The sequence below is a fragment of the Desmodus rotundus genome, chromosome 7 (assembly GCF_022682495.2).
Source record: "Desmodus rotundus isolate HL8 chromosome 7, HLdesRot8A.1, whole genome shotgun sequence".
NCBI classification, from domain to species: Eukaryota; Metazoa; Chordata; class Mammalia; order Chiroptera; family Phyllostomidae; genus Desmodus; species Desmodus rotundus.
Window position 1 is genome coordinate 74,940,064 of NC_071393.1, and position 22,430 is coordinate 74,962,493.

Here is a 22,430-nt window from a genome sequence, read left to right on the forward strand (position 1 = left end):
GTGCCTGAGTTAATCCAAAATGAGGAGCAAAACAGGTTCTTTGTAGATGTCATATGATGATAACATGACAATTTTACAGGCTCCCATTCCTTTACTAGGAGCTCAGTGGAGCTCTTGCAATCTCAGAAAAGAGGCTAATCCAAGGCTGTGGTCATCTTTTACTGAGGGAAAGGTCAGTACTGAGGGAAAAGATAAAGCCACTAATGCTTAGTGCAGGAGTAAACCAGATTTTAAAAATAGAACCTGAGTGCCCCAGTCTTAAATTCAGTACAAGCTCCCTACCGAGCAGTGCCAACCTGAAACCTCAAACTGGTGAATAAGTATGTGTTTTTAAACAAAGCACTCATTTTCATAGCCTCTAAATGAGGGGACTTAGGTGAAATTCTCACAATTTCCTTTTAAACGAAAATTGGCTTTGTGTTGTTAAATCTTAACCACCTGACATTTACCGTGACACCTCGTCTTAATTAAGCCTGGACTTCATTCCTGAGAGTTAATTTTGGTGGTTCTTGATTTAGTTTATTTTCTAATTCCTTTCATTCTTTAGCCTTTAAATTTTCTCCTTTGTCACTCTAGGGATGAGTTACTTGAGTCATTTCCCGGTTTTGCTCATTTTGAAGCAATTAATGGTGGGCTCTGTCCACATGGCTTCCAAAGGGCCACAGGCATTCAGTTTGAGTGCGGGGCGTCTTCTCCATCTGGGACTAATTTTGTGTTCTTTAGTTTCCCACAGTCAGATCACCCGCCTCTACAGCCGGTTCACCAGCCTGGACAAAGGAGAGAATGGGACTCTCAGGTAGGCAGTTCCTTTATTTTCTGTCAATGTCTGAATAGCTAGCTGCCTTTATCCCAGAGGCAGACACGATAGGCACCTAGCATGCAGTGAACAGGGACCGTTTCTTCACTTGTATTTCTTTGACTGTCTTTGAACCAAAAGGGGGTTAGATAAGCAGAGCACCGATATTACACTTATCACTAGGTGCTTGTTGCTTTATTCCAGCTCCCCTTAGTTTGGGTGGCCATTCTGATCTTAAGAATGTCCTTTTGAGAATTTCAGTTCTCTCTGCTTGAGTTTTCCCACAGCCCTTTCCCAAGAATATTAGCTTTTAGAGGGTTGACCCATCGTAATCCAAGATGGGGTCAGGTTGTTTTGTCCTCTGTCCTGTTTTCCAGCACAACCCATAATGCTAGGTACATCACTTTATATGTATTAATGTTAGGTAAGATGTTCAATATTTTAATCCTGACCAGTGGTGCTCAACTGAGAGCTGTTTTGCCCCTGGGTGGCAAGATGTCTGGAGACATTTTTAAGCATCGTGACTGAGGAATGCTACTCTGGTCTAGTGGGTAGAGGTCAGGAGTGCTGTTAGGCATCCTGCGGTGCACAGGACACCCTCCCACAACAAAGAATTGTTCTGCCCTAAATGTCAAAAGTGCCACTGGTCTAGAGTAAGTAAATGATTTCAGAGTAATGTAATGCTATGTCATTTCGTGTTCGTAATTGTCTTATCAGAGTCAAATGAAAAAATGCCTCCTTACCACCACCTCCCAACCTAACTCTCAGTAATTTTGTTACCGTTATTCCTCAGCTTTGATTGACTGGCACAGAATGAAGCCGCCTTCCTTTCTGGTGGCTGGCAGAAAGCAGTTTAATTCTTTGGAAGGCTTCTAGTACGTGTGTGGGATGTAGCATAAAGGGGGAAGGAATAGAGTTGTTAAGCCTTTATACGTATCCTGAGGCAGAAAAGCTAGAGAGTGCTGGCAAACCCATAGAGCTATATTTTGTTAAGGCAAAATCTGCTCTTGCTAGAAGCTGGGATTGACCAAAACCATGCTGCACAGTCATTAAAGTATGGAATGCCTACCATGTGCGAAGACCATACCAGGTGCTTTTTCTTATTCTTTTTTAAATTAAGGCAAAATACATAATAACATTCACCATTTTAAAGTGTACAGTCAGTGGCATTAAGTGTATTCACCATGTTGTATAACTGTAACCACTCTGTAGTTCTAGAACATTTTCATCCCAGATGGAGACCCTTACCCATTAAGCAGTCTAGTTCCCCTTCCTGTGGCAGCCCCTAATCTACTTACTTTCTCTCTCTGTACATTTTATATAAGTGGTGGCCTTTTGTGGCTGGCTTTTTTACTTAACATGATGTTTTCAAGGTTCTTGCATTGTCATGAGTATCAGTACTTCATTCCTTTTTATGGCTGAATAATATTCTGTGGTGTGTATATGCCACATTTTAATTATGCATTCATCAATTGGGTTGTGTACACCCTTAGGCTATTATAAATGTGCTACTGTGAATTCTTTTGGGCATATACCTAGGAGTAGAATTTGAGTCTGTGGTGATTTTATGTTTAATTTACTGAGGAACCACCATACTATTTTCCCAAGCAGCTGTACTATTTCATTTTCCATTCCCACCAGCAGTGTAGGAAGGTTCAAACTTCTCCACATCCTCACCAATACTTATTATCTCTCTTTTGATTCTAACTGTGCAAGTGGGTATGAGTGGTATATCATTGTGGTTTTGATTTGTATTTCCCTAGTGACGAATCATGTTGAACATTTTTTCATGTGCTGGTTGGTCGTTTGTACATCTTCTTTGGAGAAATGCCTGTTCATGTCTTTTACTTGTTGTTTAATTGGTTTGTTGTTGAATTGTGGGAGTGGCTTTTACATTCTAGATATTAGACCCTTCTCTGATACATGATTTGCAAATATTTTCTCCAATTCTGTGGATTGTCTTTTCACTCTTTATAGTATTCTTTGAAGCACAGAAATTTTAATCTTGATAAAATCCAATTTATCTGACTTTTCTTTTGGTGTGTGCTTTTTTGGTGCCATATCTAAGAAACCATTGCCATATGCAAGGTCACAAAGACTTACCCCATACTGTCTTCTAAGAATTTTGTAGTTTTACCTCTTATATTTAAGTCTTTAATTCATTTTGAGTTATGTATTTTTATATATATACAAAAATATATATTTTATATATATATACCATATATACCATATATATCATATATATATATATATATGGGGTGTAAAAGTCAAACTTCCTTTTTGCATGTGGATACCCACGTGCCCCAGCACATTTGTTGAAGAGACTGTGTAAATTTGCACTTGAAAAATAAACCAGATTAGAAATCTCTACAGCTCCAGGACTCCAAATCTTCAGCTCCAGTACTTGAATACATTCGCGGGAGTTTGGGATTACATCTTCCTCATACATTCAGATTTAACCACTAAGTAAATATATAGATTCAAATTAGTTCTGATTCCTTTTCTTCTTTATATAAAGTGAGTGACTTGTAAATGTGTGTGTTTTAATCACTCTCATTATTTGGTGGGGAACAGTGGACAAGCTTTTATAAAAGGAACTCTTTCTCCTTAGAAAGGGGTGAAAACTTTCCAGATATCAGCTAATGTTACCTGCTCCTTAAAATCTAAGTAACACTCGCTCAACCCTTAAAACAGCATTTCACACTGGAAAGCCAGTGAACTAACTCACTCATTGATAGGTATTTATTTAGAGTGCCACTGCTCTCAGTGCTGGCCTCTGCAGATTCTTGGAGGGAGAAGATGTACCAAGAAGTGATGGAGTAATTCTTGATTTCATGGCTACCTGAATTTAACTGATTTTTTTATACCTAGCTTTATAAAGTACTAGGTCTTAAATCTGTTCTTTAATCTCCATCATGGTATGCATTAAAATATGGGAGAAGCCCCAAGCCACCTTGAGTGCAAGAAGAAATGACCTCATGGTACTACATTAGTAAACAACTAGAATAGCTGTGTAAATCATTTTGTTGGACCCACCAGCTGTCAGTGAGTTCACATTGGCTGTGCCTCCTGACAATGGCCATCTCAGCCTCTGGCCATCTTATTAGATTGTCTTCCCCTCTCTTCCAACCCTGTCTTCTGTTCTACTCCCTCCAGCCTTAAAGATTACCTGGTACACTCTAAATTCTGTCAGTACAGAGCAATTTAGTGTCTCCAGTCTCCTACTGCCAAACTCAGTTCAAGGCCTATCTTGACCCTTCCAGAACCCTCTCAGGGTACTCAGCCGAATACAGATGACCTCCAATATTTTGCTGCCTGGAACAGACTCCACTTTCAGGAGAAGTATTTTCTCTTCTACATTTTCTTCACTTTCCTCTTCCAAGATGCTCAATGTCTAAAGCCAAATTCTGCAGAGTGAGAGGCTATGGCGTCCCACCCAGAGCATTCTGCATTCCTTTGTAGTGTCAGTCCCAGTGGGAACATGAGGCAGAAACTATGCACAGCTTTGGCTAGACACGGAACTTGTGCAAAGTGCTCTCAGAGATTTGCCCCAAAGTATGTTTTATAGAACACTAGTTCCTTGGTCTTCCAATAAGTGTTGTGTTGAAAAGAAGACAGACAAAAGTTATCCACTAAACTTTGAGAAAGCTTAGTAATAAACATGGCTAAACTGGCCTCTTTATTATGGGGTTTCCCAGCATCTTTAATGTGCTCGAGTGAATTGGGCATTTTCAAGAGGGGAGTATTGTAAACAGTATTTGCCAAGTTAATTAGTTATTTCTGTGTAGAATCCCTTTTACATGGACTATCTCTTCAGATTGGTGTTTCATAGAATACTGTAACCTCACAAATCTTACTTTCTTCAGATGCTGTTACGTTGGGTGAAATATACCACTGCCACTGAAATGGGCCTTTCTGCAAAGGCAGTGGGTCCTGCAAGGGATCCTGAAATGGTCTGTTGTAGGGCAGATCAAAATGAGAGCCCTTCAGTATAATCCGTGCTGATCTAATCCATGGTCTTAGAAGTCAAAATATGATTTCCCATCATATTTTGGGGACGGGAACAGGTAGAGACAAAGGGAACATCTGGGTAATTTTCTTGACTTGGGTACCAGTTACAATCTTCACCAGCAAAATTCATCATGCTGGATGCTTCTGGCTTGTCCTCTTTTCTATACATATGTTATACTTCAGTAAAAGTTTACTTTAAAAAGATCCTCTGCCTTGAACAATTTTAACATCAGGTGTTTGTCAGATAATTCTTTTTCCCAAATAAAACCTTGATGGAAAATATTGCTGCATATTAAATTCTATAGGTTAGGTTGACTATAGGGGACAGTACAGACCAGCTAAACTCTGCAACAAAGTTATTACTGGGAATTGCTGGTTGACTGTGTTGTTTGCCATCACTTATTGATTACCTGTAAATGTTAGGAGACTGTTCTGAGTGGTAGCCATTTTTCTGCTTAAACACTAAGTGTTTTTGAGATTCATTTTCTTGTTTGATTTTATTGAGGACAGATGATTTCAGTATTCCTGAAAATCATTCAGTCATTCCAGAATGGAGTTTCACAGATGAGAGCCATGGTGCCAATCTAATTCTCATTCCATTTTTTTTAAATTTATTTATTTTTATTGTTGTTCAGTTAACATTTGTCCCCAGTTTTCCCAACCCTGTTGCTGTTCCCTGCCCATCCAACCCCTGCTCCCAAAGACAACCCCCACCCCATTGTCCTTCTCCATAGGTCTTTTGTACATGTTCCCCATCTTCCCCCTGTTATCCCCCCTCCCTCCTCCTCTCTGGTTACTGTCAGTTTGGTCTTTATTTCCATGTCTCTGGTTCTTTTTTGCTCGTTTGTTTTGTTCATTAGGTTCCACTTATAGAAGAGATCATATGGTATTTGTCTTTCACCACCTGCCCTATTTTACTTAGCATAATGTTCTCCAGTTCCATCCATGCTGTTGCGAAGCATAGGAGCTCCATCTTTCTTTCTGCTGCATAGTATTCCATCGTGTAAATGTACCACAGTTTTTCGATCCATTCATTTAGTGATGGGCACCTAGGCCCTTTCCAGCACTTGGCTGTTGTAAGTAGCACTGCTATGAACATTGGGGTGCATAGGTTCTTTTGAATTGGTGTTTCAGGATTCTTAGGGGTATATTCCCAGCAGTGGAATCACTGGATCAAAAGGCAGTTGCATTTTTCATTTTTTGAGGAAATTCCATACTGTTTTCCACAGTGGCTGCACCAGTCTGCATTCCCACCAACAGTACACTAGGGTTCCCTTTTCTCTACAAACTCACCAGCACTTGGTTTGTTGATTTGTTTATGATGACCATTATTTCCTCTCTCAAAGCTTCAAATATCTCCTCTTGATGTTCTGAAATTTCACAGTGATGTACCTTTTTGTGGGTTATTTTCTATTATTAATTGCTTAGCCATAGGAGGACCTTCTCAATCTAAACTGGGAAGTTTTCTTCTGTTATGTCTTTGAGTATTTCTATCCCTCTATTAGTTTTCTCAAAATAGCTGGTGAGCCTCGAATGTCCACTCATATTTAAGGAGAGACCTGGTTGGATTACTGTAGAAAACTGGCATGGGTTGGCCTGTGGTTGGTTTCTCCACAGGTCTTCCCTTCTATACTCTGAGAGGGACCACTAAGTTGGTAGGCTTCACTTTAGGGTGTCTGGTCAGGGAGCAAGAGGACAGATTTGCATCCCCCTACTCCAAATAAAAGGACAGTGTTCCTGGGTGGTTCACCTCCCACACTTGGTTAGAGTTCTGCCTGGGTAGGTCTTTCCATTTCTTTCCATAGCAATGCTCCGTTTTTATACTAGGGACGAATGGTTTTGCATTGTGGGGATGGGCACTGGCAACGGTAAGCAGCTGGCCCATTCTTTGTTTCTTTAATTAATTACCCTGAATGCTGCTTCCTTCACCTGGCAGCTTGGAGTGTGCTGCTTTGCTGAGACTCTGCAAATCAGAATGGCTCTCTGCTCTGCTACAGCCTTTCATGGGCTTTCTACTTTTACCTGTTAATACATTTGCATCTATTTTCTGACTTCCAGAATTTGTCAAAATCCCTTGTTTAGGAATACACTTTTCCCACCCTGGTTGTTTATGTCCCAGATATATTCCCATGTGTAAACTTTTTGCTGACGTTTCAGGGAGTTCTAGAAAATGAGAGAAGGAAAACACGTATGGTCCCACCATCCTCAACTAAAAGTCAGATGCAGTCTTCAATAAGCCATTTTTGCCCTTGAAGACTTAGAGAAACTAGCAAAGACTGGATTCAGCACTTATTGACTCTGTATATTAAGAAAATTCTATTATCTGCCCTGGCTGTTGTGGCTTAGTGAGTTGAGCACCAGCCTGCAAGCCAGGGGGTCACTGGTTCAGTTCCTGGTCAGGGCACATACCTGGGTTGCAGTCTGGGTCCCTGATTGGGGGTGTGCAAAAGGCAACTGACTGATGTTTCTCTCCTGCTCCTCCTCCCTTCCCCTCTCTCTAATAAATAAAATATTTAAAAAAACACAGAATTTTATTATCAAAACAATAAAATTATTTTACCAATTTAAAATATAATCAAATGCTTTAAATAGTAGAAATTACTGTCATTTCGATGTTAATAAATATAAATAATTATGAACATTTATATATAATACATAATAAATACAAAATTTTACATAATACAAATAATAAATTATTTGTCTCTTATTATACTAAATATGAGAAACTTTTCCTAACTGAATGTGTTCCCAGGGGTATGTCCTGTTAACAGATTTTAATGTCTTCATATGTGTGCCACCTAAGCTTCAGTCCTGGGTCCCTGAAATATAAGCAGTTAAGTGTAAGGCCAACTCTCTGAGTAAGAGAAGGGACTTGCACAGTAGAGATCAGCGTAGAGGGCTAGCTCTTCTGGTTACTAACAGTCTCTCCAAGTCTGGTGTTCCGGAGCATCCCTGTGCCTCTGAGTATCTGGAAAACCACTCTTCATTGGGAATTTTTTGGTCACAAAGACTTGCTTACTACCGGTGATAATGTTTTCTCTTTGAAAATCTTTGAGGAAGATTTTCCTAGATATACTATGAGGTAGAATATAATATTGGTATGCTCTTGTATGAGCACATACAGATCTGCATTTCAAGTACACATGTGGTGTGGACTCCTTGGAGTATTTTTCTATTATTATTTGAGAGAGGGAGAGAGAAAGAGAGGGAGAGAAACATCGATGTGAGAGAAGAGCATCAGTGGGTTGCCTCTCATACGTGCCCTGGCTGGGATGATCCCACAACCCAGGCATGTTCCCCGACTGGGAATGGAACCCATGACCTTTCACCTTGCAGGAAGACACCCTGCCAACTGAGTGACACTGGCCAGGACTGGAGTATTTTATATTAAGTTTGTATTGGTGGACAAATTTGAGATGCTAAGTTTAGAGAAATTTCCCAGATGATTTTCATTTTATATGTTGTTTAACAGTTTAAAAACTTTTTTTTAATACTCTTTTACTTTCATTTTGATACTTTCAACAGTATTCCTATTGGTCTTATAGAACAGCACTGTATTTACAATATAATTTTTAAGAGTAGAGATTAAAAGTGTCAAAGGACAGGATGTAGGTCCTTATTAACATTGGAAGTTCAAGACTAGACCCCTTATTGAGACTGAAGGCCTTCAGGCGAGGCTGTGCATTCACCACTTGATCCTAGACCCGGTATTCAAACTGTGCTCTTAGCTAAAATTACTCAAGTTTGTTAGACATTAAACTGAGGTGTGTTGCCATGCAATTCAAGTCAGCCTTAATCTTCATTTAAAAGGTAATAGTTACTGTTTCTTAACCTCTGTCGAACAAGAGGAGAACATTTTGGTGATAATGTGGACTTTGTATTATAGTGTGAATTACGTAATAAGAGCTTTGTACATATTTGTTGAATTAAATAATCAGGACCTCAGTAATTTCACTTAACTTTTATCATCTTAAGGAACCCGCTTACCTTATGAATGACTTCTGGTTCATTCATTACCATAAAGATTATTATTCTGTGTGATCAAGGAAGATTACAATCCAGAGTTACTGTTCCAGAGCCTTGTCCTCAGTCCCCTAGGTCAGTTTCTACTTGTGCCACCACCAGATGCGGTGGAGATGAGTTTATTGAATTAAGCACTGTATACACATTAAACCACAAGAGAAACAGAATATCGAAGGCTCCTGGTTCAACAGGAGCATTTAGTATGACGAGGTTGGAGGAGTTTTATCTCTTCTGTTGCAAACATCTTGAAGGCAGGGATCAGATTTACTAAGTTTATTCCTTCACATACTTCATGCCCAGATTTACCAACTATTAACATTTTGCCACATATTTCATTGTATATTTCCTATAAGAAGGATATGCTCATACCAAAATCAAGAAATTTAGCATTTTGATATAGTACTATTTTATAATATTTCATATTCTTTATGGTTCACATTTCATTTTTACCTCTTGGCTCATTAGTGTTTTCGTAACAATTTTTCTCCTAGTCTAGGATCATTGCATTTAGTCGCATGTCTCTGGAGTCCTCTCTGATCTGGAACAGTCCTCTGCCTTTCTCTGCCCTTCAGAACATTGGTATTTTTGAAGAGTACCGCATAGTTATGTTATAGACAGCTTTATATTGGCACAGAATATCAATCAAGTTTTTTTTTTTATCTTCACTGAGAACATGCTTGTTGATTTTAGAGAGAGGGGAATGGAGTGGGGGAGAGAGAGAAACATTAATGTGAAAGAGAAATATTGATCAGATGTCTTTTATATGTGCCCCAACTGGGGACCTAGGCCCCAACCAGGACTCGAACCTGTGACCTTTTGGTTTATGGGTCCATGCTCCAACCAACCGAGCCACACCAGCCAGGTCTCAATCAAGTTTTTTTATTTAAAAAAATATACTTACTGAACATTTTGGGGAGGACACCTTTCTTTCAAAACTTTTAACATGGGAAAGAAATGTGGTTTTTAGAAAAAAAGAACATGTGCTTTGACTTACAGACTTTGATTTACATCACAGTTCTGCCACTTAACTAGCTTTGTAGCATGGAGCAAGTTACTTTGTCTCACTCACTCCCAATTTCCTCAGCTCTAAGAGGGTGTAGGTCACAGGTGGCAAACACAAGGCCCACAGGCCTAATCCAGCCCTCTACCTTGTTTTATCCGGCCTGGCACCTTGTTTCTATCCAGGTGACAGTGCCGAGGATCTTGCCCCTAGTTAAGGAGTACTTACATTTATACAGTCCTAAAATTACATTCGGCCCTTTGAAGGCAACCGTGAGGCTGATGTGGCCCCCGGTGAGAATGAGTTTGACACCCCTGATATAGGTAAAACATTGGCCTTAGGAAATGAGATACAGTGTCTTGGCTGGTATGGCTCAGTGGATTGAGTGCCAACCTAAAAACCAAAAGGTCACAGTTCATTTCCCAGTCAGGACACATGCCTGGGTTGTAGACTAGGTCCTCAGTTGGGGGTGTGTGAGAGGCAACCGATCGATACATCTCTCACACATCAATGTTTCTCTCCTTCCCTTCCCCTCTCTCTGAAAGTAAATAAATAAAATCTTTAAAAAAAATGAGGTAATGTGTGTAAACAGAGCAGCACACAATGTGTATACAGTGAATGGTATACACTTTACTAGTACTCACTTTAATGTAACTTCCAACTTGTAAAAAGATAACTGGCTTTGCCCTGTTCGAAGATTAAATACTTCTCTAACTCTAACCTGTAGAAGGCAGTGGAGAAAAAGTCAGACTCAGAGCAAGAAAGTCTGGAAATCAGTTAGTTGTCACATTTTATTCTTTCCTTGGACTTAACACATTGCATGTCGTAGTTTGTAGGTCTTCCTACCAAGGCACAGAGGCCCCTCTAAATTTTTGCTGTCATATTCAATCTCTGTGGTATTTGACACTTTACATGTGCTGTTCATTCTCCAAACTTAGTAACTAAGTACAAAATGGTAATGTTCAAGGAATCATTTACAGGGACAACTGAGTATTTACTCATCAGTGATTTATTGATGTAACCTGTGAGCTGACTCACTGGAAAGTGGCATAGTTAAATCTGGCTTCTTCCACTCCAAACTTGGTGCAGGAAACACTTGGCAGCTATTAAATCACTGTTCTCTGCAGTTACTTGGTATAATTTGCCACAGAAGTAAATTCCAAGAGGTAATATCCTTGCTAGGTTGTACTCTTGCGTGACTGAAGGAGTTCATGCTAAGAGCCAATGGTCTCTAACTCAAAAGTGATTCTCTTGGCAGCCGGGAAGACTTCCAGCGTATTCCAGAACTTGCCATCAACCCATTGGGAGACCGGATCATCAATGCCTTTTTTCCAGAGGGGTGAGTCCCTGTGGTTAATGGGCTTCTTTCTGAGGCTGATCTGGAATAGTGACATTGGTTGGGTCATCTCAGACCATGATCCTCCTGATTACATTGGACATCCCTAACTCGGTCATATCTAGGATGTCTCTTCTTCTACCCTTCTCCCATTTTAAACTTGAGATAAGTATATAAGCCCATCTTCAAAATTCTGTTTTTAATAACTTTATCTTTGATGTAGAACTAAGCTCCTTAAAAACTTTATCTTGCCCTTACCAGTGTGGCTCAGGGCGCTGGACATTGTCCTCCTGCAAACCGACAGGTCACTGGTTCGATTCCCAGTCAGGGCGCATGTCTGGGTTGCAGGCCAGATCCCCAGTTGGAGGCGTGCAGGCACAACTAACTGATCGATGTTTCTCTTACTCTCCCTCTCTCCCTCCCTTCTGCTCTCTCTAAAAATAAATAAAATGTTCACAAAAAAACTATTTGGAAATTATTTCAAATTTACAGAAAAGTCACAAAAATTAAAAGTAGTACAAAGGACAAATGGATCTTTTACCCAGGCGCATCTGTTGTTAAAGCATTGTCTCATTTGCATGTGCTTTATATCTCTCAGACCAAGCCAATAAAAATATAATCAAGACACATATATAATTATAATTTTCTAGTAGCCACATTTAAAAAGTAAAAGTGAACAAAATTAATTCATAAATGAATAGATTAATTAACTTTAGCAATATATATTTTATTTAACCCAGTATATTCAAAGTATCATTTAATCAATATTTTAAAATTATTAATATATCTTAACATTCTCTTTTCAAATGCCTTTCATCCATTGTGCTATCAAACAAAATACTAGGTATTCTTTTTTTCCAGCTTTATTGAGATATGATTGACATATAAAATTATGTAAGTTTAAGGTATACCACATCGTGATTTTATAGATGTATATATTGCAGAATGATTACCACAATAATGTTATTGAAGTTATCCATCACCTCACATAGTTAACTATTTTGTGTGTGGTGGAACTTTTATAATCTACTCTCTTAACTTTCAAATATATATACAATATTGTTAATGATAGTCACCATGTTGTACCTAGAACTTATTCATCTTCTAACTGGAAATTTTACCCTTTGGCCACTTTTACCCATTTCTGCCATTATCTGTTTTATTCTAATATAGTATTCATATTCCAATTTTATCTGTTTATCCAATAATCTTTATAGCACTCCCCCTTCAATACAAGATCCAGTCTGCTGGGTCAGTTGTCGTGTGCCTTTAGCCCCCTTTAATCTGGAACATTTGCACAGCCTTTTTTTTTTTTTTGTAAATGACATTGACTAAGGATACAGTCATCCCCACCACACCCACTTACTTTTGCAAATAGAGTTGGGTTTGTCTAATGTAAAACTAGGCTTTTGATATGCTTCACTACTTAATGCACTGCTTTCAGAGTACTGAGTAAATATTTATTGATTTGATTAGGTGCCTTTTCATGAATAAAGTTAATCATATAACCTTGTTTTAAGTATTCTCTTTTAACAATCTCTTCCTGGTTCCTTGTGGCTTGTCTGTATGGCCCAAAGGGTTATATGGGTCAACTTTTAAGAAGTTATATGGTTGCCAGTTTTAAATAATGAGAGTAAGTATCAGTGAGGATGCTATCAGATAAAATGCCGGGAGAGGACATTTTCTCAGAATTTGAGAACAAAGGAATTTGCAAGTTGAGAAGTTGGGTTCTCAGCAAATCTGTGTGACTGTCAGAGGAGGGACACGGGCAGCAGCCAGTTTACGTGAAGACAGGAATATGAAGACTGAGACCTGCCCTTTTCAGATTCCTGTTGACCGGAGGAAATGCCCTATCCTTCCTCATTTCCCCTGTTTCTGGCCCTGAACTGTCATTTGTTTCAGATGTGGTTTTTCCATTCCCCCGTTTAGCACCCGGACAGCACTGAACCTTCTGCGGAGATAGCTTCCACAGCTATGCTTTGTATTCGGATCTTTTTCAATGGAAAGTAAACCCAGTAGGTCATTTTGCAAACTGTTTTCAGAGTTCCATAGTCGCACTTGATTATTTGAAGAAGCAGCATATGGAAAGCTATTTATAAGGCCAAACCACCTTTGTTGTGACTATAGTATCACCTTACCTGCCATCCTACCCAGGTATCTGCTGCTAAATAGGTAGGTGTACGTGAGGAAGCCGAGGCCAACACGGGGCTACACTGCTAAGCTCTTAGCGAGCTGCACCTCTGCCGCTTGCTCTGTCTAATCAGTTACAGATATTTGGCTTCCGGGTTCTTAGTGTTTTCTGTAATCTTGTGCAGGTGGATTTTTTTTTAAAGAATGAGATTTGAAAGTGGAACAGTGGTAGTTAGTTACCCTTCACTCAGAGACATTATGGCAGTAAAATATTCATTAATCTGTGGCATATAACTCAAGTCTTATTTCACATTACTTGATTCGTCAGATCTTAGATTTTTTTGTAAGATACCACTCCATTAGTAGTAATAGCTACCTTGAAGAATTGAAGGTCATTCTTTTGAGTCCAATGCGCTCATGAGTGGTGAACTCTACCTTTAGAAGGTCTCTGATCTGTGTGTCTGCCTGGCACTTGAGAGCCCTAACATACTGCATCTGTTCAATGGGACACACAAAGACTGAGGTTTATTCTTTGGGAGCCATAAGAACCAGGTAACTAACTGTTCTTTCCATGAGTGCCCTAGATAAACAACTATGTCACATGAGACATTCTTTTTTTTTTAATTACTTTTTCTTTTACTTTTTTGATATACTAAGATACCTTATTATGGTTTATTTTGCAGTCTCACATCATGGAGGGTATTAACAATTTTTCCTATGATGGTTTTCCACTGTATTTTACTAAATCCTTTTTATCATCATTTAATGGTTTTCAGGTCATTTTAAAAGATTTTTATTTATTTTTAGAGAGAGGGGAAAGAAAGGAGAAAGAGGGAGAGAAATATCGGTCAATTGCTCTTGCATGCATCTAACAGAGGGCCTGGCCCGCAACCCAAGCATGTGCCCTGACAGGGACTCTAAACAGTGAACTTCTGTTGTATAGGATGACACCCAACCCGCTGAGCCACACAAGCTAGGGCTCTGGTCATTTTTTTTTTTTTAAGATTTTATCTGTTTGTTTACTTTTAGAGAGAGAGGAAAGGGTGGAGAAAGAGAAGGAGAGAAACACCAATGTGTAGTTCTCTGATGCATCCCCTCTGCTGGGGACCTGGCCCACAACCCAGGCACTCGCCCTGGCCGGGAATCGAACCAGTGACCCATTTGGTTGGCAGGCCAACACTCAGTGAGCCACACCAGCCAGGGCATCTGGTCATTTTTAAATGGATTCATCTGCTATTTCCCATCCCATATGTGATTTTTGTCAGACTCTGTTACCACCCTCCTCACTTTCCGCCTACGTGGGAGAAATCAAGGTGTCAGTGGGGTCAGCTTCTCCTACCAACTCTCTCCTTGGCTTTTAGATAGCTGTTTCCACCCACTTCCTTCACGTGGTCATCCCTCGTATCGGGACATTCTTTTTTAATACTAAAGAATATTCTTCATCTACCTAAATGTTAGAATTATTTCTTAAAGGATTATTGAGTAGCCTGTGGCATGATAAAAAAACTTTTCTCTACCAAAAAGCTTTATACATGAAAAGGTCTTTCAAAACATTGTGATCATAAAAAACGGTGGTGGTAGGGGGAAATCTATCCAGTTATGAGGGGAATAATAGACTCATGATACAGATACACAACTATGCAGGCATTTAAAGTGTTTCAAAGTGTCTATATCGATTGGAGACATGCTTAAAAGTTTTAAAAAGCAACATGCGATAGAAACAGACTCATACATACAGAGAACTGGTTGACAGTGAGGAAGGGGACTAGGGTGGGTGAAAAAGGTTGAAGGGATAAAGAAGTATGAAATGGCCCTGGCTGGTATGGCTCAGTGGGTTGAGCGCTGACCTACGAACCAAAGGGTCGCTGGTTCAATTGCCAGTCAGGACACATGCCTGGGTTGTGGGCCAGGTCCCCAGTGAGGGCCGTGCAAGGGGAAACCACACATTGCCATTTCTCTCCCTCTTTTTATCCTTCCCTTCTCCTCTCTCTAAAAATAAATAAATAAAATCTTTAAACAAAAAGTACAAAATAGTCACGGGGATGAATAGTACAGCATAGGGAATATAGTCAATAATATTGTAATAACTATAGGGTTGGGGGAAAGTAGGTTTATAGTTCTGAGTACATGAAAACACAGTTTATTTTTGTATTATTATTTATTAATGATTATATTTTTTCCATATGAATAACTGTAAACCTATGTTTGCTCCACCCTATATGTATGGTGCCAGGTGGGAACTGAAAATATTGGGGGGACCACTTTGTAAAGTATATGATTATCTAACCACTGTGCTATACACTTCAAACAATATAAGATAATATTGAATGTAAACCGTAATTGAAAAATAAAATTTAAATTTAAAAATGAATAAGTAAAAAGCAAGATACAAAATCACATATGCAGTATATTCACAATTATCCAAACAGCATAGAAAAATTACTGGAAGAAAATAATATTAATGATAGTTATAATGGATTGTTAGAACAGGAATAGTTTTTTTCTTTCTACTTTTTTTTTCCAAATTTCCAAAAATGTATTTATTGCTTTTATAAAATAAACTTTATTTTACTATTATTTTTTTAAAGATTTTATTTATTTATTTTTAGAGCGAGGGGAAGGGAGGGAGAAAGAGAAGGAAGGAAACATCAGTGTGTGAGAGAAACATCAATCAGTTGCCTCTTGCACACCCCCAACCGGGAACCTGGCCTGCAACCTAGGCATGTGCCCTGACTGGGAATCGAACTGGCTACCTTTTGGTTCACAGGCTGGCGCTCAATCCACTGAGCCACACAAGCCAGGGTTAAACTTTATTTTAAAAGCAGCTTTTCCATAGTATGCCTTACCTTAAAATATCACTAGGTATATGTGACTGCAAGGGAGATAATGGAGGTCGTTGGGAGTCATTGATTTGAAATGACCACTTGCTGCTTGCTGCAGAGTCTAAAACAGTGAGTTTGAGTCCTGGCTTGCCTGATACCACGGCCCTGGAGCTACTCAAAATCCTCTTTGGGAAAAGAGAGAGAGGTATATTCAATAGGTGACTCTGGCCCTGGTTAATCACTTATAAAATGGGAATGATACTACCTGCCTCACGAGGTTTGGGTGAGACTTCAATGAAGATATTTTTATGATCACTAAAGTATTGTACTATGCATATGGAAAGAGACTTCCTTAAATTATTGCCAGTATATTGAATTCATAAGAGATGATCACCCCGATTGACATGGTGTTATTTGTTGTTTCTCAATCAGAGAGGACCAAGTAAACTTCCGTGGATTCATGAGAACTTTGGCTCATTTCCGACCCATTGAAGATAATGAAAAGAGTAAAGATGTGAATGGACCAGAACCCCTCAACAGCCGAAGCAACAAACTGCACTGTAAGAAGTTAAAGTCTTCTGGTGTAAAATATCTGCCTTTCATTTCTTACAGATTATTCATTCATTCATGTATTCAACAACATTTATAAGAGGATAGTGTTTAAGAGCTCAGACCCTGAAGCTAAACTGACTGTGTTTGAATCCCAGCTCTGCCACTTTTTGACCATGTGACTTTGGGCAAGTAGGCCTACTGTGTGCCGGGCACTGTGGTAAGAGCTAGGGTGACAACAGTGAAAAAGATCCAACCCCACCTGTAAGAAATAATGATAGTCCCCAGCCCCCCTCAGAGAGAATTTGTTAGATATTGGATGTGACTTAAGTAGGGGTGGACAGCTAGGTTAGCGCAAGATTTAATTTTTGTCCCCGTGCCTTTTGCCTCCTTCCCATGGATCTTTGTTAGATTTCGCTCTGCCCTTGTTGGCTCATATATGATATTGCCCAATCACTTACAACACTTCTCTAAGAAATTGCAATTTAATTTCTTTTTTCATTTAACACAAATCAAAATTGGAATTGAATCGGTTGAATCCAAACTTTTCTTCGAGGGTACACAGTGGTATACAAAGAGGTCTTTGAAAAGGCTTTTTAATATTGAAAAAAATACAGATAAATATTTTTAGACTATCAGGCAAAATTTACATACATTTTGGAAAATGGCACAGAAGACTTAAAATAAACTTTTGATTTGTGGCCCTTGGGCCATATTCCCAGTCTCCCTGTCTATAGGATTGGAGTATGAGTTCACTGCTTTATTCAGGAAAAAAATTTAAGAAGCACTGAAATAAGTATTGTTATATAAGATAGGGAAGATTTTTGAACCAAAATAATAAAATACTACTCTTCTTTATGTGATCATGTACTTAATAAAGAGCAGAACACTTAAATATAAACAGAACTGGATGTAAAAGAAAATAGAACTCTAATGAATTGTGCTTAAATTTACTATATTCTGTATTAGTGAATTCTAGTTGTTTCTTCAAGACTAAATACTGTTTGAGACAAAGCCTTATGTCTTGCATTGTAAGAATTTTAGCATATATTTGGTATGTGTTTGCCTGATTCTGACATTGGTGTAGTAGAAATTTTCTTACTCATTTTTGTCAGATGAGGAATTGATCAATAATTGATAAAGTAAGCTCTAGTGTAGAATTATAGAAAAGGATACACGGTTAAACATTTTATTTTGCCTAATGTAGTTAAGAACGCATTTACTGGCCAACCTTATGGTAGAGAACCAAGAGTTGGTTTGTTTTGCTGCAGTGTACGTCTGCTGATGGGAGTTGGGTGACTTGTTGTGGAGCACATCTATAATGTATAGCTTAAGGTTTCTACTTGCAGTTTAAGGAGAAAGAGCTTAAAGATACTTGTTAGAGCATTCTCAGAATAGAATCTTCTTAGGTGTTTTTTCCCTCAATATTTTATACTTGTTCTGCCATACTTACTTTAGCAAGTTTTTTTTCATTGACTTAATAATTTTAAGTCTTTTAGAAATAGTCTAGTTTTCTTAGAAGCAATAACGTTTCACATGTATTTCAGTTTTTATTAAATTACAGTTTATTTTTTTAATATATTTATTGATTATGCTATTACAGTTGTCCCATTTCCCCCCCCTCACTCCACTCCATCCTGCCCACCCCCTCCCTCCCACATTCCCCCCCTATAGTTCATGTCCATGGGTCATACTTAGAAGTTCTTTGGCTTCTACATTTCCTACACTATTCTTACCCTCCCCCTGTCTATTTTCCACCTATCATCTATGCTACTTATTCTCTGTACCTTTCCCCCCTCTCCCCCTCCCACTCCCCTATTGACAACCCTCCATGTGATCTCCATCTCTATGGTTCTGTTCCTGTTCTAGTTGTTTGCCTAGTTTGCTCTTGTTTTTGTTTTAGGTGTGGTCATTAATTAACTGAGTTTGCTGTCATTTTTACTGTTCCTATTTTTGATCTTCTTTTTCTTAGGTAACTCCCTTTAACATTTCATATAATAAGGGCTTGGTGATGATGAGCTTCTTTAACTTGACCTTACCTGAGAAGCACTTTATCTTCCCTTACATTCTAAATGATAGCTTTGCTGGATACAGTAATCTTGGATGTAGGTCCTTGCCTTTCATGACTTGGAATACTTCTTTCCAGCCCCTTCTTGCCTGTAAGGTCTCTTTGGAGAAATCAGCTGACAGTCTTATGGGAACCCCTTTGTAGGTAACTGTCTCCTTTTCTCTTGCTACTTCTAAGATTCTCTCCTTCTGTTTAATCTTGGGGAATGTAATTATGATGTGCCTTGGTGTGTTCCTCCTTGGGTCCAGCTTCTTTGGGACTCTCTGAGCTTCCTGGACTTCCTGGAAGTCTATTTCCTTTGCCAGATTGGGGAAGTTCTCCTTCATTATTTGTTCAAATAAGTTTTCAATTTTTTGTTCTTCCTCTTCTCCTTCTGGTACCCCTATAATTCGGATGTTGGAACGTTTCAAGATGTCCTGGAGGTTCCTAAGCCTTTCCTCATTTTTCTGAATTCTTGTTTCTTCATTCTTTTCTGGTGGGATGTTTCTTTCTCCCTCCTTTTCTCCCACACCATTGATTTGAGTCCCAGTTTCCTTCCCATCACTATTGGTTCCCTGTACATTTTCCTTTGTTTCTCTTAGCATAGGCTTCATTTTTTCATCTAGTTTTCAACCAAATTCAGCCAATTCTGTGAGCGTCTTAATAACCAGTGTTTTGAACTGTGCATATGATAGGTTGGCTATCTCTTCCTCGCTTAGTTGTATTTTTTCTGGAGCTTTGAAGTGTTCTGTCATTTGGGCCTTTTTTTTTTTTTTTTTTTGTCTTGGCGCCTCTGTTACTTTAAGGGGCGGAAAGGAGTAACGCTGGTCGCTGCGCTGTGACGCTGTACGTGGGGGAGGGGCCAAGAGGGAGCAATGGCGCCCCGCTTCACTCTCCTCCGAATTTCAATCTTTCACTCCACTTCCCACAATCAAATTGGGCTCCTCTGGCGCTGGCTCCTGAGTGGGTGGGCTTGTGCACACTCTAGGCCCCTGTGGGTCTCTCGAACAACCTCTCCTGTGAGGCTGGAGTCTCTCCTGCTGCTGCCCCAACCCCCACGGGCATTTTCAATCAGAGGTTTGAGGCTTTACTTCCCCGTGCTGGAGCCCTGGGTTGCGCGGTCTGCTTCGCTCCCCCCCCCCCCCCCCCCCCCGTTTGTCCGGTTTATCTGTGCAGGAATGTGGGGCCGCGGGGTGCTACCCACTGCTCTGCCTACCCTGTTCTCTGCCACTCTGAATACGGCCCTCTTGGTTTATCTGCACGAATGTGGGGCCACAGGGTCTGCTAGTGGTCAGACTGCCTGCCCTGTTTGTCCCACACTCTACCAGTCTTGGTCCAGCCAAGGCCACGCGAGTCCCCACCGCCCCAGTGCCCCTCTCCGCCCCTCCTACCGGTCTGAATGTATGTTTCTTTTTTATCTACTTGGTGTCGGACTTCCTTGCCTTTCGATTTTCTGTCAGTTCCGGTTGTGCGAGGAGGCGCAGTGTGTCTACCTACACTGCCATCTTGGTTCTCTCCAAATTACAGTTTAATTGAAAGTATAACTAGTACAAGTAGTTTTAGGACTCTCGTGGTAAGCCACTCTTGGGAAACGGGCAGAGGGGCCACTCGTAGACCCTGTTTGCTGCAAGCGTACAGCACGCCACCGCATCGGTTAGAACAGTTTGTAGAGGGGCAGGAGAGCACCCGTGGGTCCAGTGAGTTAGTTAAAGAGAAGATAGTGAGACACATTCTGTGCACTATAAAACTATGTTTGTTTTCTAATCCAGGATGAGCGGGAACTTTTTAAAGGTCATCAGGTCTAACAGAAACCTGTTACCTGAGTTCCTTCTACAGCGTGGGCTCTACTTTCTCTCCAAGTCATGAGTTCCCTGGGAAGTCGGTGAATCCTATTGACCCCATCTCAGAATGTTTTGAATCATAAAATACATAGGATTATAAAGGAAACCAATTATATTGAAATACAGTTAGTTAACAAAATATTAAAACAACTTTGTGATAGAGTAATAGATGTGCTGCTTTATTATCTGTTAAATAACATTGGAGCCCTAAGGCTTTGAAACAGCTCTGTACTTCATATGTGGTAGTGTTGACACAAAGCTACACAGGTGATAAAATTGGAAGGGAGCAATAGGTTAGAATACTTAACAGTTGTGAATCTGTATCACTCCTGAAAAAGGTTCCCAGTGGTATGCTGCAGGGCTCTTTCAGCTTCTCATTGTTCTTTTCTTCAGTAACTTTTTACTGAAGTTGTAATAAGCAAATATGGGGTGTGTGGCAAAAAAGGGATTATATTCTGGAGTGCTGGGTTTCCCTTGCTAGGTGAGTGTTCTAGGAACCTGTTTGTATCAGTGTATACCAGCTGGCATTGTTGTGAGAGGTTGCGTTTTGCCTCAGTGAAATTTTTTTTTGAAGATTTTTTCAACGCCTTTGCCCTTTTCATCATGGGTGATTTACAAGCTCATGTGCCCACACCACACTGAGTGTTCAGCAGTTTTTGACCAGAACAGCATGACCTCTGTGCCCCACCCTTCCTATTCACCCAGTCTCTCCCCGAGCAACTTTTTTTTTGTTTCCCTGGATGAAAAAAGTCCTCAAAGGGAAACATTTTGCCAATGTGGAAGAAGTGAAACAAAAAACAGCAGAAGCACTAAAAAGCATCGAAATCAATGAGTTCAAAACTGTTTTGAGCAATGGGAAAGTCGTCTCAATAGGTGTATTACATCAAATGGAAAGTATGTTGAAGGTGACTGAAGTTTAAACATATAAGAATGAATACATGAATTTTCGTAAATAAATTCTGGGTATTTGGGGGTTTTCCTTTGTATATTAAGTTTCAGGTTGACTATGAACTTGGAGGCATAGTTAATACAAGAAGTCACAGAATCAAAACCAAAAGCAGTCTTGATAAGCTGAAAAAATCTGGACTCAGTCTTACAAAATGAATATTATAAGGGATAAACTGGAGTGCTGCACTTGGGTCCAGCAACACCTCTAAATAAGATCTAAGGGTAAATCTAAAGTGAAGCCACTGTTCACCCTGACTGCCTGGCCTGCAGCACCCTCCCCCAAAGCAATGCACTCTTAGGCTATGAGAAGAGAAATGCATCATAATGAGAACACTGGTAGTCCCACTCTGTGCTAGAGAGAACACACCTTGGGAACCATATTTCAGTTTGGATTCCCGAGATATACTAGAGCATAGTTAGAAGAAAGCAACTAGAAATTTGAAGGCATCAAAAACCATATAAATCATTTTCATAAGGAGGAGTTCTTTTATTGTGGTAAAAAAAAAAACAACAAAAAACCACTTAACATAAAACTCACTTCTTAAACATTTTTAAGTGTACAGTTTAGTAGTGTTAAATATACTCACACTGTTGTGAAACAGATCCCCAGAAGTTTTTCATCTTGCAATCTGAAACTCTGTACCCACTAAGGTCCCCTTTCCCCCCTAATAAGGAAGATTTTGAAAGAACTGGACATAAAGTCAGCAGAAGGAAAGACTGAGTTAGAGATTTATCTTCTGTCATGTGGGAAAGAATGTATGCAGTGTGGATCAGAAGATACTTTAGTTCAACGGAAGGCAGAATTTTTAAGAGAGATACCCATGTATGGGTAATACTGTCTCTGAAAAGGTAGTAATTCCCCGTTCAAGAAAAAAAGAGCACCTTAGAGAACACTGCTTCTTAACCCAGGATCCACCAACAGAGTAG

General features: G+C 39.6%; 1 protein-coding gene across 1 annotated transcript in view; it reads left to right on the forward strand.

The window, feature by feature from the left end:
- Nucleotides 1-22,430, forward strand: part of CHP1 (calcineurin like EF-hand protein 1) — a 44,305-nt gene that overhangs the window by 7,453 nt on the left and 14,422 nt on the right. The window contains exons 2-4 of the mRNA XM_024567562.4: nucleotides 724-796; nucleotides 11,089-11,169; nucleotides 16,551-16,678. Of these exons, the coding sequence (XP_024423330.1) occupies nucleotides 724-796; nucleotides 11,089-11,169; nucleotides 16,551-16,678 (282 nt within the window). The remainder of the gene's footprint in view (nucleotides 1-723; nucleotides 797-11,088; nucleotides 11,170-16,550; nucleotides 16,679-22,430) is intronic.